We start from the raw sequence: 14,956 nt of genomic DNA, 5'->3' as shown, positions 1-14,956 counted from the left end.
CTCTCTCTCTCTCTCTCTCTCTCTCTCTCTCTCTCTCTCTCTCTCTCTCTCTCTCGCTCTCTCGCATATTTCCTTTTTGAAATCAGTCTGAAGCAAACATAGTACTGTGCTCCTTGTACAATTAATTCGTTTCTCAATAAAGTCCCTGAGTTGTTGGGAAATCAAAGCTTACACATTACTAAAACATTAACACTAATCTAAAATGCTCATTGTAATTTGTTTTGCCCCCCCACACACTAAATAACATGTACATGAAGTATTGCATCACATATTTGCAATGCTGAAATGTATTTGAATGATAAATGCATAATTTACAACAATGAACCGAAATATTTACTTTATGGTATTCAAATTGTCGATAGATTGTCTCTCTTAAAACAAAATTTCAAACTTTCAAACAAAATTCAGACTAATTATTGAGAGCAGCAGCACATCTTCTGTCACACTCCCTTTCCAGTTAATTATAAAGATAAAATAGCAGATTCATGTTGCAATATTTGAGCAAATAAACTAGTGACCCACAGGGTGGTCGACATTTCTTCGGAATAACATATTTTGGTAGCCAACAGGGAATTCATTCAGCTTCCTGGAATGGATGCCTTTTCACTCCTGTAATGGCAGAGATGCAGGGAGTGTGGTAGCTCATTTGTATGGAGGAGAGATATGCTATTCAAGTTTTCTCTCAGAGTACAGGTTTATCCTCAGGACTCAGAAATAACTTGGTGAGAAGGGTGGAGCTGTTTGACGAGGGACCTTGTTCACTGATTGTTCCCTTCTCCTCAAGGATAAACCTCACAGAGAGTTACACACAAATGAGAGGCTGCCTAATTATAGTAGTCTTTGTTAGATGAAGCATGTCCCTCGAAGCAGTGTGTGAGTGTTGAATGATTACCAGAAGAAGACACTTTTCGTAGGGTAGTCGCTACTCAAACACACAGACACACACACACACACACACACACACACAGACACACACACACACTGTGCACCAACATTACAAGCATGTAAAGCCTCTGGTATGATGTGATGAATTGATGTTGCGCTACAGATGAGTGTGAGCCTGGAGTGCAGTGATTAATGACGCTAATCAATACGTGTGCATTTAGTACGTGTGCATTAGTCATGACTACATTCAAATATATTTTGAAATGGCTCATTCACTCAACTGCAAATCTGGCCCTTGAGTTATAGCTCTTTAATTCGGATTAATTCTATAATAACTACACATGTAAGTTTCTGGTAAGAAAAGTGTCTTTCTTTTTGTCAGAATAAGCCTTGTGTAATTTTCCCAAACTGTTTGAGAAGTCTACCGTTTTAATACAAAATGTCATGGTACTGATTTTTTTTAGACGTCCATGTGAACCCTAACTATACCACACAGAAAATTAAATAACTAGTGTAAACCTAATTATACCACAATATAAGTAGCCTGAGCTACAGTATGTGACACCTAGGGCAGGAGCCTATCCTCCTGTTTATGTAGCTGGGGTGTGATTATGTACAAGTACACCCCCTGGACATGATGTACAATTATACAACAGGTCGTTTCGAGGAAGCAATCTGATTGGTTGAAACGGCCTTCTAGCCGTGGTTCAAACGAGCACCACTCCACACCTAATCAAAACAAATAATTCAGCTGCTCTGTTCTCCTAGAGCGCAGCATACTCGGTGGCTAGGCTAGCTAGTTTCTAGGGATATTTGTGGTCGTAGAGACTACATCTGTCATTAAAAAAATATGTTTTGTTCAGCGATTTTCTTAGTTTGAATGGTAACTGTTGTATAATTGCAATATTACACGAGAGGGGGTAGTTTAATGTCATTAATGCACGCCTGCGATGCTGCAGGAACGAGCCTGCAGGGCGAGTTCCATAAGCAACGCAGAAGTTAAACCACCCCCTCTCGTGTAATATTGCTTAAGTACACCCCTGGACTTGTGCCAAGCAGGGAGACATTGGGTCCCATGTTTATAGTTTTTTGTGTAACCCGGCAAGGAGATTGAACCCCCCCAGAACAGAGAGAGGTAAATGTGAAGCTCGAGCGGCCTGGTGGTGCGCTCTGGAAGTGCAGCCAGGGCCCAAATACATCAATGAGCTTCGACCAATTTGAGTCTTTCGACTGTCATGGAGTAGCCATGTGACGTCATCGTCCCAAGCACGGAAGTAGGGGGAGAAAAGGGAGTATACTCACTGGGCGTGCAATTCCATAGAAGTGAATGGGCAGGGCTTTCCGGTTACCACTGTTCTTTTCAACTCTATAGGTTGAACCCTGACCTCCCAATCTCAGGGCGATCACTCTAACATAAGTTAAGTCAAATCCTACCCTTATCCATACTGCAAAAGTAAACATTCACCCAATGGGGTGGGTGGGGGGTGTGTGTGTGTGCGTGTGGGTGTGTGCGTGTGTGCATGCGTGTGTGTGCGTGCGTGCGCTGTTGTGCTTTTAATGAATTTCAAAGTGCCTTGTGGAGTGCAAAGTTAACTCAATACTCATTTAATGGGGAATTAATCAACCTAACTGATATTTGGCCCTAGCACACGAGTTACAGCAGGGCTGAACCAACCTGATCTTTTGGCAACACCATGGCAACTGTTGTTATTACGGTGAATAAGTGTTAGAATAATGAGAAGGGATTGAGAGCTCTGGGGGCTGTGCCTGAGGGATCAGTTCAAACTGATGCAAACTCTGTGAAACTCCTCCGTTGCCCAAACGGGAACGCATGTACTCTGTAGCATGTTGCAGGGAAGAGGTGGAATAATTTACAGGCCTACTCTCTGGTATTCAACGTGCAACACAGGGTTCCAGCATTATTCAGTTTTAAATGCACCAGGCCTTTGAGAGGATTTTGAGGAACGGTATTGTTTTGTTGGAATTATTAAAAAAAATTAACCAGCACAGTTGAGGCTTAACTTCTATGAGTTGGAAATGCTTCTGAGCAAACATAATAAACAAAATTAACATTACAACTGAATGTCAATAGAATGGGTCTTATTAAATTAAATTAGGCTTTTTTATGCCTTTTAGGTAGACAGGAAACAGGGAGAGAGATATGCGGACTCGTGACATGCAGCAAAAGCAGTCGGGATCGGGACTCGGACCTGCAACGCACTGTCAGGCTGCATTGGAGCCTATAGGTGGCCGGACCGCTAGGCCAGCACTCCGGACTTTAAAGGTCTCTGAATCCAACATGACTTCTGACTCCTCGCTCATATCTAATTCCAGACACTTAAAAGGAGTAAGCTGGTGTCTCAAATTAGATATGAGCGAGGAGTCAGAAGTCATGTTGGATTCAGAGTGGTGTTTCTGCTGCCGTGGCCAAAACCCCACACAGCCTCAAACCGGAGCATCCCATGTACTGTAGGAACAGACCGGCAGCCTGCACACTGAGTGGAAAAGCTCTCTATCAGAGAGAGGTGGTACTGCTTCAGAATGCTAACGGGAAGTTGACTGCACAATGCCGCCAGACAGAGATGGAGGTCATTATAAGAGTGCCTTTATTTTAATTTTTTCTTTTAAGAAAAAGTGGAAAAAAGAGCGACCACCTCCACTTATATCTGTCACCTGCTGCCAAATAGTGATATGTGTGTGGCTGGCTTCGAAGGCTTCTCAGACAACACAAGACTCAGCATCGCAGCGCAGAGTGGAAAGCAAAAGGAGCCTGTTTTGGAAGCTGAAATAAAAACTAATCTCAAATTCAATACTAGCTGACAGCAAATGAATTCCTCCAGCTTACCTCAGCATGTATAAACAGGCACATGGGGAGCCAGCTGTGGGGGAGGTATCGGTCGTTTGTGAGGTCCCAAATCCATTCGCTCCAGCTCAGGGTTTTATGCATCAAATAAAAAAAGCCAATCTTGCTTTTTAAAGCATCTTTTCCTTCTGTCCAGGCTGATAAGGTGCACCTTAAAGGTCTCTCATTCAGGGGCTTCAAGGAGGGTTGCAGCTGAATCGTGGAACCGTGGTTTGATCATGGTTGGTCTAAATGCTTCAAATATCGATAGGGAAATATTTAAAGGGCCTTCAACAGTCAAGTAATGAAATTAAGCAAGTGAACTGTTAAAATGCCGTATTAAACACGTCTTGAAAGAAAAACAATAAGAAATATCAGCGCTGTGAGATTGTCTCATACTATACTCAATAGCCCGTCCTAATGGATTGTAAAAAACAGTTGCAATGTATAATGAAATTAAACTAAGTGCCTAAAAACCAGATAACTGTACCCAAGTGGACAAAAAAATTGTTTGATACGACCGAGACAGTCATCCTTAGAGCTAGACACTCATCAAATTTTTACTGTAAGACTGATATTATAATGCCAAAATTGAAGGAGGTATATACTGTATATTCACTAAAAGATTAACTATTGTAAGGAACAGCAAAAGCTTCAAGGAGAATTCAGAATTCTTACCTTCATCTAATGTTATTATATCCTAGAACGAGTGGTACAGGTGAACATTTTTATAACTCCATCCCAAGTCCACCGCAGCTCTAAGCGTGCACTCCGTGCAGGGTGGGGTTTTGCAGTAAATCGCTTATTTTGATTGCTTTTGTATATATCTGTCTTTCATCATAATGACTAAATACTCTCCACAGTGTTGTGTCCCAAATGGGACTTTGGATGAAATCTCGTTTTGAAATTCAATTCAATTCAATTTGCCTTTATTGTCTCAGAGGAGAATTCTTTTCTTGGGCACCAAAAGACAGCGTTATACATTACATACATACACACACAGTTCATGAAAGACTTCGGGAAGTTCACCTGTACCCAGTGTTGGGAAAGTTCACTTTCTACATGAACTAGTTCAGTTCATAGTTCACTTTCCCAAGGACACCTGTTTACATGTCGAGGTGTCCTTGGGCAAGACACTGAACCCCAAAATGCTCCCGATGTGCTGGTTGGCACCTTGCATGGCTTCCGCCGCAATCGGTGTATGAATGCGTGTGTGAATGGGTGAATTTAATGCACAATCTATGTAGCGCCTTCGATAAAGTCGCTATATAAATGCACCATTTACCATTTACAAATTTAAAAATGAACTAGTTCATGGTTCCAAAAATGAACTAGTTTAGTTATTTTTAGTTTGTTTTTTTCTAATACAGTACGTTGCTGCGAGCTATATCAAAATGATTGCCACAGCCCATAGCCATATACCTGTAGAACCACAGACTTTATTCCTATAGAGAGTCGCAGTCCCGCCCCCTTTCATGACGACGCCAGGCCCAGGAAATGAATCCCAATGCATTTTTCCCATAGACATTTTAAAAAGTATTTATTTAAAGACCTTTTAAGCATCGTACGAAGACAACTCGAGTCGTGACAAATCATGACAACAAACACAATATTTTGGACCAAACAAATAACTACTTTCTAATTCTTTGTTTGGCCCAAAACATTGTGTTTATTGTCATGATTTGTCACGACAAGAGTTGGCTTTGTCCGCGGCGTAAACATCTTTAAATAAATACTTTCTGAAAAGTCGAAGGCATGGGAGAGAGTATGTTTTGTACGTTCGTGTGTCCGTGCGTGCGTGCGTCCGTCCGTCCGTCTGTGTACAGCTAATCTCCGGCACCGTTAACCCGGTCAAATTTTCATCTCAAATCATCCAATTGCCATCAAAGGTGTAAGAAGAAATGGTATCCTTCTCACATGGGCTTATTATAGCACCACCAGGAGGCCACAACCTGACCTGGCCTGGTGGAGGCACAGGTCTTCACTGTGGGAGATGTGTCAGGCTATCGGCCGAGGCGACATGTAACCTGCACACAGCACCACTTGACGCAAAATAGCAATTTTTCAGTGGCATATTATGTTTAATCAAACACAACAAGTTTACCTTAGTGTTTGTGTCGGGACATGTTTTCTGTCTGCCTATATGCGTGGACGGTGGATCAGCACGTCGCGAGTAGAATGCTTTATGCTGCGCGCTGCGCCCTCCAGTTCATTTGGATTTGGGTTTATAATGCTTTATTGCCAAATTGGTGTTTTTTCCGCTACACATAAAGGTCTGTTTAGGGTGTATTTTAACTGGGTTTTCGCCTGGAAGGCTCTATGGAAATCTGACACACTGTTGAACGAAGTGAATTAACTATGAGAGAGTGACTTTCACACACGCCCAGAATGAACTTGTTCACAATGCCGTGGACAATTACAGAAATACTCAAATACACTATGTTCAGCTCATGTTCACCCAAAATATGAAGGAGTTTGTGAACGATCGTGCATTGAACGTGTTCATGGACAACACTAGTTCTAGGATATAATAACATCAGATGATGGTAAGAAAACGGTTAGTCTGGAATTGTCCTTTAAAAGCAAAATACCAGTACCATTAATTATTTTTAAATCACAATCGTGAATAGCCTAAGGGTGACACTAGCGGTCATGCCATAGTCACCAAACTGCAGTAGGGTTTATCCTCCAGGGAGTATGAAGATGCACAGCAAATTCTCTAGCAATCCAGAAAGTATTTTACAAGACACCTTGTTTGAGAATTGAGAGTAAAACTATGTGCGGTGGACATTTTGGCCTATTTTGACCCAGAGAATAGTTCATGGGCGTCAGTAAAATCCTTGGGGACCATCCTCCAGGGAGAATGCAGGTGCATAATAAATTCCATATCAATCCAGCCATGGTAGATTTCGTGTTACAGTATGTTGTTTGGGACCAAAGTAATTGAATGGAAAAATATGAATAATAAATAGCAGCACAAAGGAGGCCCACTTTAATGGTTTCCATAAAGGTATTATTTGCAGGAGTTGTAAGGGTTATAGGGTTATATTGTTCTATTTGTTCACTGTCAGAGTTAGATTAACACTGAGGATTTGACTGCATACTGTACATCCAATTGTGTCATACCATTTTTTTTACACTTAATCAAAACTAGTATACATATCAAGCACTGTTCCATTCCCTGTGTTCCCCACATTCAATATCATGTTCACTGGGCAAAGAGCATTGATTGAACGCAACTCCATGTGAAGGAATAGCAAATTAAAGATTTTTTTCTGTGCGGTTGTTCTCTAGCTGTTCCCTCTATTGAATGGCTACATAAACCCAAGAACATATTGCTGTTGAGAATGCCATTTGTCATCTAATTGGAGTAATATCCCCACCTTTTCCTCTCCAACATTGCTCAGTAGGTTATTTGTCACTTACCAGCTGCCGTCGTCTATAGTAATGGGAACATTCATCATGGTTTCCAACAGTGAAGTAATGTAATCCAAACATACTAACTTCCAGAATGCATGATTTGACCATTTGGGGATTCGATATGGCTGGTTGACAGTGGGCAGAGTGTGATTATATGGATCCTTTTGCTTGGTAAATACTAACAATGCAGTATGAGACAAAGTCAACAGTAGGCCTAAGTGTCCAAAACAACAGTACGTATTGCTGTATGTTTACTGATGGCAAGCTTATCACTGCCTACAGTATTTGCACTGTATGTGTAAGTAGCTGATTAGTGTGATATGGATGTGTTATTTTAATATATTTTTCTTCGTGAGAAGAAATCCTAAAATGGCATAATAATTAGTATTATCATTTACGTATTTAGTAGAATGTTCACATATTAGAGGTTAACAAACATACGACATACCAAAACGAAATAACGCAACTATCCATTTGACAATGTTGCATACAGGAAGCATTTCTAGGTTATCTCTCTGTATACTGTATGTAAATTCAGACTTTTGCATATACGCTATTTTCATTGCTGGATGGAGCAAATACAACATAAATTATAGGAGCAACCTTCACCAGAGAATACTCTGCAGTACATCTTCACATATACAGTAAACTTCAAAGATACAGTGAAGAACCTTGCAATAGGAGCCATAAAGTCTCTGCCACTTTTTGATGAATCAATGAGTTAAATCAGTACATACTGTACTATGCAGGCAATGTGCCCCAGAATTCACCCAGCAGCTATATGGTAGTTAGCAAAAGATATACTGCGCAGTCCAGAGATATGCCCTTAATTTTCCATCGGCATCGCAAGATTTGTGGATCTGCTATTTTTATAGGGTAGTTGGCTAAACATGTACGATTTCATTGTGGAGTCTGTAAACAACATGTATGATTTAGGAGAAGTATTGTATGACTGGCCATACAATACACATTACATACACAATACACATTACTCAGTACAGGTATCCCACACTAAGAACACAACTGAACACTGAAATACAGAGTGTTATGTGGACACTTACAGCTCCATTCTTTGACTCAAAAGTTAAATAACACTCAGGATTTTCCAGTACTGAACAGATCTACTACTACCAGCATTCAATGCATCCATTAATCAATAGTGATAACAATCCAAGAGTGTTTGTTAGATTGAATAACAAAACAGGACTGCATTATGGCAACACTACTGTATCTAAAGTGAACACGCCGGTGCACATCTGAGAATGTAATATAGAAGGTGCTTTTTTCTTTTTTTTCTTTTACACTACAGTACGTCCAATACTAATTCTGTAATCACATTTGTAAGCTGTGTAGATGTACTTTCTGGATGAAGCTTCCTACTTCCATCATTTGCCAACATCGTTTGCCAACACATAATTGTGTGGCGATTACCTGCATTTATTTTAATCTCGTCTGTCTGTCTGTCTGTCTGTCTGTCTGTCTGTCTGTCTGTCTGTCTGTCTGTCTGTCTGTCTCTAACTACCCCACCATATATACTACACACACACACACACGCATGTGCACACACACACACACACACACACGCGCACGCACTCGCACACACACACACACACACACACACACACACACACACACACACACACACACACACACACACACACACACACCCTTGCCTTGGGCATTCTGAGCCCTGAGGGAGAGCTAGGGGAGCTCTGGTTAACTTCAGATGAACTCACAATGGGAATGCCTCCCCTTGGCCCGTCCACACTCCCACACAACTCCATGCAAAGTAAAAACAAACACACACACCCGCCCACACACACACCCACACACCCACACACCCACCCACACACACACACACACACTCTCTCTCTCTCTCTCTCTCTCTCTCTCTCTCTCTCTCTCTCTCTCTCTCTCTCTCACTCTCTCACACACACACACACACACACACACACACTCTCTCGGAGTCGGGATAAATAACCTACATAACATTACCTATCTATCTCCCATCCTCACGCTGTGCTTCCCCCACCCGCTATGGCACATATGCGCCTGCATACTGAAATGCTTATCGTGTCTTTCTCGAAACGCGGAGGGGCTTTGGAAGTCTATCGTTATGCTATTGCACCATGCTTGTCTTCGAAACTGAGCATATGTAATGTAGCTCCGTCCTGAATATTAATGCTTGGTTAGCTTGAGCTCCCAACTGTGAGGGTGAGCCCCGCAAGTGAGGCAAGGGATGTGCAACACAATACACTTCATCTTAATGTCTCGCCCCCTGCTCCCCTTGTCAAGAACTGATGTGCTTTGAATGAGTAACTTTAAATGTTGTACCCATACCTCTTAATTATAACTAGAGCTGTTTGCGAAGCAGGGCTCGGGGGAATAAAGGCAGATTTTTAATTCGATGTTGTTGCCGATGTTGTTGTGTACAATAGATTGGCTATTTTTGGCAAGCAACACCATCATACAACGGGATATAAATTAAGCAGTAGTACATTATTCACACAGATCGCGTCCTTGGATGGGGTCCTTCAGGCAGTGGCATCTGTGCCTAAGATTGCCACTGATGTGGCAGACGTGTGTGTGTATTTAAAATGATGCCTACTGTATAATAGGGCATAAAATGTGATCTACACTTAATCTTGAAATTACTAATCCCAAAGTGAATCACAGTTCCCTGAGGAAAGGCTCATTAGACAACCACCGATGCGTACTGGATCTAGTGATAAGTGGTGCTAATTGCCGTGTAGGCAAATTTAGGCACCGGCGTCACGTGCGGTCTCGCTCTTAAATGGAGACACTGCATGAACAAAAAAAACATCTACACACGAACGCACGCACGCACAATTATTTTAGATCCCCAGCTGAGAGAAGGGGTGGCTCTGAAAGATTACAGATTCCTCTGGATGCCTTACTCGTGTGATGATGAAGTCCTGTATTCATCTTGCTTCCAGCTTCATATACTGACATTGTTAGGAGTGTTTGACCCTGAACATTTTGTAAGGGGAGAAAATTAGGTCCTGCATTTAATATAAAGCAAGATCAATGACAAGATTTCCGTGCTACGGATGGAACTTCAATTAGGGTAACAATTGAGGTGCACTTTAAACTGAACGCTTTTCACATTCATATAGTACGTTATGATAAGATATCGGCTGTCTTTAAGAGTGAGAGCCTCACTTATTCTTCCCATACATGATTCAATGACTTAAAAAAGTGTAATGAAGGGAATAGTTCCTATTCATCTTTTGAAGGACTGCTGGTTAGGTGCCTTTAGTTGCCAATAGAATGAATATAGCATGAGCATTCTTTATACCATTTATAGGCCTACACAAGTTTTGGAGATTTAGAGATTTAGAAACTTCTGTAAATCCTCAGCCCTATAGCAAATCCCTCTTTCTTGCACTTGGCGCCCGTTCAAAAGGTGATGTTCCATTTAATACAATAAATTCAATTAAATATTTTAATGGCGGACCAAAGAATGTGAATGTCGGGAAGCTTACCTGCCAGGCATTCCACCAATGATAGTAGCGGTATAAGTTTCCATAGCAACTCCATTTTAATGGTCTCGGGTCAATACAAGCTCACATCCAATCACAGGAGTGCAGAATCTTGGCTTTGTCCTTTCTGACACTTTCTCTGTTCTTCTGTCAAAGGAAAAGAAAAATAGAGTAAGTGAGTGTAATAGAAATAAAGAAAGAGAGAGAAATGCAGAGGGGAAGAAATGTATGGCATTAGGCATTCAGAACCAGTGGTTATTGGTCACATGGTCTACTCTAGTCCATACATGGGCAACTGGCGGCCCGGGGGCCACGTGCGGCCCCCACCTTTATATCAGAATACTGATATATTATTGATTTCAGCTGTTACAATTCCAAACATGCCCCGCTTTAATTACTTAAGTTCAGTCTATATTAGTATTAAAATGTTATTGTCTTTTTTATGTCCAATTTGTATTTAGTTGATACAGTTAACATAACTATAACTAAATGCATTTAAAATTAAATACAAAGGTTACTTTTCAGGATTCCAATAAAAAAGAAATCTGGATATATTCAAATATAGCAAAAATAGCTGATCTACAGGCTTAAAACGCATTGCAACGTGTTTTGAGCTTGTAGATCGGCTATTTTTGCTAAGACAGTATGCAATGTGGCCCACTGGAGTGAGTGTGGAAATATAGTGGCCCTCTACATCGTCAAAGTTTCCCACCCCTGGTCTAGTCAGTTTGACTGACTGTTTTATATCACAAGGATAGTAATTGTCCATGTTTCCTAGGCAACCCACTTCTAGGGCCCAGTCTACACATGGCCTTTTGCTACATTTACACGGTGCACCTATCATCCATACTGTTGACTTTTTGACCCCCCTAAAAGCAATGTCCAGGGGATGATGAGAATATGTCCTGTCTTGAAAGCCACAAGTAATTTAGATTTTTAACCACATTCCCACCATTATTCTGGAGGAACTCATTCTGTGACAATAGCCGGTCTACAAGTGCTTTGCAACACATTGTGAGCTCGTAAAAATGTGTGTGTATATATATATATATATATATATATATATATAATGTATGTAGATGTATATATCTGGAAACCACTTATTTGTGTGCGTGCGGCAAACGCCCCACCCCCCCCCCCCGGCTCAGAAAGAATGCCTTGTATCTCCTAATCTAGGGAGCTCTCCGTGGTTTTGACCAGATGGATATACTAAGCTCTTCATTTCTGACTTCAACATGCCTCTCGTTCAAAATATGAACGCGAGGGATGATTTATCGTAATGATATAGCGAGGTATAAGCAAGCAAAAATATTTCTCCCCGTTTTTGTCCGGAACGGAAGGGGGGGGGGGGGGGCTTACAAAGTAAAAGTGGTCATATCTGCTTGGCACCCCGAGCTGCTATTTTGAAAGAAATCCTGTCGCTGCTGATTGTGTTAACAGCTTTATGTATTCTTCCTCTTTTTGAACAGCATGGCTTACTTTGTATTATTCGCAGGAGATAAAATCACATCACTGGTTTTCCTTATATATTATAGCACTTGAACTGACAACGGCTGACAACAATAACACACACTAAAACAACTGGTCCCCAGACTGTTATAACCACAACCGGCCGTAATGCATTAAAGGAGCATAGCCCTACAACTAATGATACAGCACGTAGCCTGAGTTAGTTCAGGCAGCACACACTCGAGAGGTTAACATGCTTGTCCATTACCATGTGGGTGTACTGTACTACTGTATACAGTTTTCTGCAAGTCCCATACAGTACGTCATGCGCTGACCAATTGGGCGGGTTATTTAAGCTCACCTAAGTGTGTTCTTTCTGCATTCCTTCTGCGTATGCGCTACTGGTCCTGGTTGGTTGTTATGCGCGCTCTTAGTTCTGTTTCCCATGGGGGGTTGTTATTGTATTTCTATCTCCCTGCTCTTAACTCATTCACTACTCACTGTATATATAGGTCAATAATACTCTGGAATGTGCTGCCCAAAAACACAATACATAACAAGATTACTTAAAAAATATATATCAAGAGATACCTTGCCAACTAGTACATAACTGTGATTTTTGTATTTGTTTAATTTGTCTGGACTTTAGAGTTTATAATGTAAATTAGTTTTTTGTATTATTTTATTTTGTTTTATTGCATATTACATCTGTATTTGCGAACGCAGTGATTGCGAACGCAGTGAGCACTTACTATGAGACCTAGCAGATCATGTCTGTGTGTCTGTCTGTCTGTGTGTCTGTCTGTCCCGCTTTTGTGCCCATATATGGAGCTGAGTGATTACGTCACCATGACTCAGCCATAACCGTATAAGGAGTCCCCAAAGCAGCTATACGTCCAAAACGCAAATATGTACGAGCTGCGTTCGCTTCCCGCGTTTGCGTGTCTTACTGGTGTATTTGCTTTGTTCAGGACCCCAGGTAGACTAGAGGCTCTTCCATGTGTCTATAATGGGGATCCTTTAATAAACATAAGAATAAACATAAACACTGCCTTCTGCCAATGACGTATAACACCTGTCATGTTTTTTCCAAGGCCCACAGCGCCAATGGCGTGTAAACACATCAAAACAGTACGTTTAAGTTCAGTCAGATAACTCACGAATAGAATGAACCAATATTTTATTATAGACTGTGAATACAAGTGTGGATATATTTTATCTTGGCGTTCAGGCTCTGCTCCATGTTTCTCCCTGCTCAGCACAATTAGATAACCATCATTAACCATTAACTCATTTACGACCAGAGTAAATACATCAATAATCCACCCACTCACTGCCAGCGGCCGTTGCTAAAGACGGAGGCTTTCTATGTGCTTTGGCGAAAAGAATTGATTGATTGATAATTTTATTAGACAATAAGATGCAAACAGTACAGGGTACAGTCAAGCACAGCATTGGTCCAAAAGGACAGCACCGAAGAAAGACCTTGCGGTCTTCTTTCCATTCGGGTCATACATTACATATACATCATCGTAACAAAATGCGTTCCCTAGCTTGTTCCCTGTTTTTTGTGGGGGGGGGGGGGGGCTCGTGAATCATGGTGTGTGTGTGTGTGATATGAAATGTGAGCTTTAATCATATTCCATCATATTCAAGTGCTTTTGGAGAGAAACGAGACAGACTCCATGCAGTCACTTTCAGTAGTAGAGGCCTGCAGAGGGGAGCTGTGTGTGTCTGTACCCACTACCCAGGTGATGGTCGTTATTGATGCTCATTAATACATCAAGGAAGGCAATTATGTTTCTGCACTGTCAAATAGGTCTACATCTATTCTAAGATGCCATCAAAGAAAGCTTTTTGTACATGTCTGGAAAATAATTTTGTGTTTAAAATAAAGTGAAAAATCGTATCATGAACCTCATATCGTGATACGTATCGTGAGTTGAGTGTATGCTTAGTCTCAATAGACGTTAACGATCACCAATCAATGACCGCATTCCAAAACTGGAGAGAGCGTCTTTGGGCTATCAGCGGTGCAGGTGGGGGAGGGGGAGAGGGTGAAGCACTGAGAAAACTGGTGCGCCTTTCTTCGTCCTTTTTTCCCAAACTTGACTACAGTAGCGGTGGTCTCAAAAACATAAGGCAAACTTTGACAGAAAAAGACTCGCTCACCGTATAGAAAATAGAAGTAAAAGTATTTATGTAATGAACTTTTAAGCTCCGTACGAAGCCAACTCAAGTCGTGACAAATCAAATGACCAAACAAATAATTACAAAAAAAGTATTTTTTCTACTTTCTAATTCTTTGTTTGGCCCAAAACATTGTGTTTATTGTCATGATTTGTCACGACAAGAGTTGGCTTTGTCCGCGGCATAAACGTCTTTAAATAAATACTTTCTGAAAAGTCTATGAGGAAAATGAACAGGGATTTCTTTTCTGGATCTCTCTCTCGAGGGGGCGGGACTGCGACACTCTATAACATTACAGTGGTAGTAACATTACACAACAAACAATTGTAATAGTATGACAGCTCTATAATTTGAAGCATATCCTACAACTAAAGAAATCACACCTGTGTGAAGTGTACATCATCATGACGTAAAATAGGCACAATGCCTATTTACTCACTATTCTCCATTCATTGTCAATGGAAATGTAATGTTTGTGTAGGACATAAAGAGGCACTAAGCCGATTTGCTCAGACACTATGACCTAAAATTCTCCATTCATTATCAATGAGAATTTAATGTTTGTAGGACGGAAATCTACTAGCCATGCTTTGAAATGTTAATATACCACTGCGCTGGGCTGCGCCTCGGGGCATATGCATATGCAATAGGGGCGGGTGAAGTCTGG

The 14,956-nt window shown here is 41.1% G+C and overlaps 1 protein-coding gene across 2 annotated transcripts in view; it reads right to left on the bottom strand.

Moving 5' to 3' along the window:
• Positions 1-14,956, bottom strand: part of cntn3a.1 (contactin 3a, tandem duplicate 1) — a 129,155-nt gene that overhangs the window by 99,393 nt on the left and 14,806 nt on the right. For both annotated transcript variants that reach the window (XM_080764108.1, XM_080764109.1), the window contains exon 2: positions 10,654-10,797. In XM_080764108.1, coding sequence (XP_080620234.1) covers positions 10,654-10,708 — 55 coding nt within the window. In that variant the 5' untranslated portion in view covers positions 10,709-10,797. The remainder of the gene's footprint in view (positions 1-10,653; positions 10,798-14,956) is intronic.

This window comes from Protomyctophum bolini, assembly GCF_963924005.1.
Source record: "Protomyctophum bolini genome assembly, chromosome: 5".
In the NCBI taxonomy this organism is placed as follows: Eukaryota; Metazoa; Chordata; class Actinopteri; order Myctophiformes; family Myctophidae; genus Protomyctophum; species Protomyctophum bolini.
Note: the sequence above shows the minus strand (reverse complement) of the source record. Positions and strands in the feature narration are given on the sequence as shown.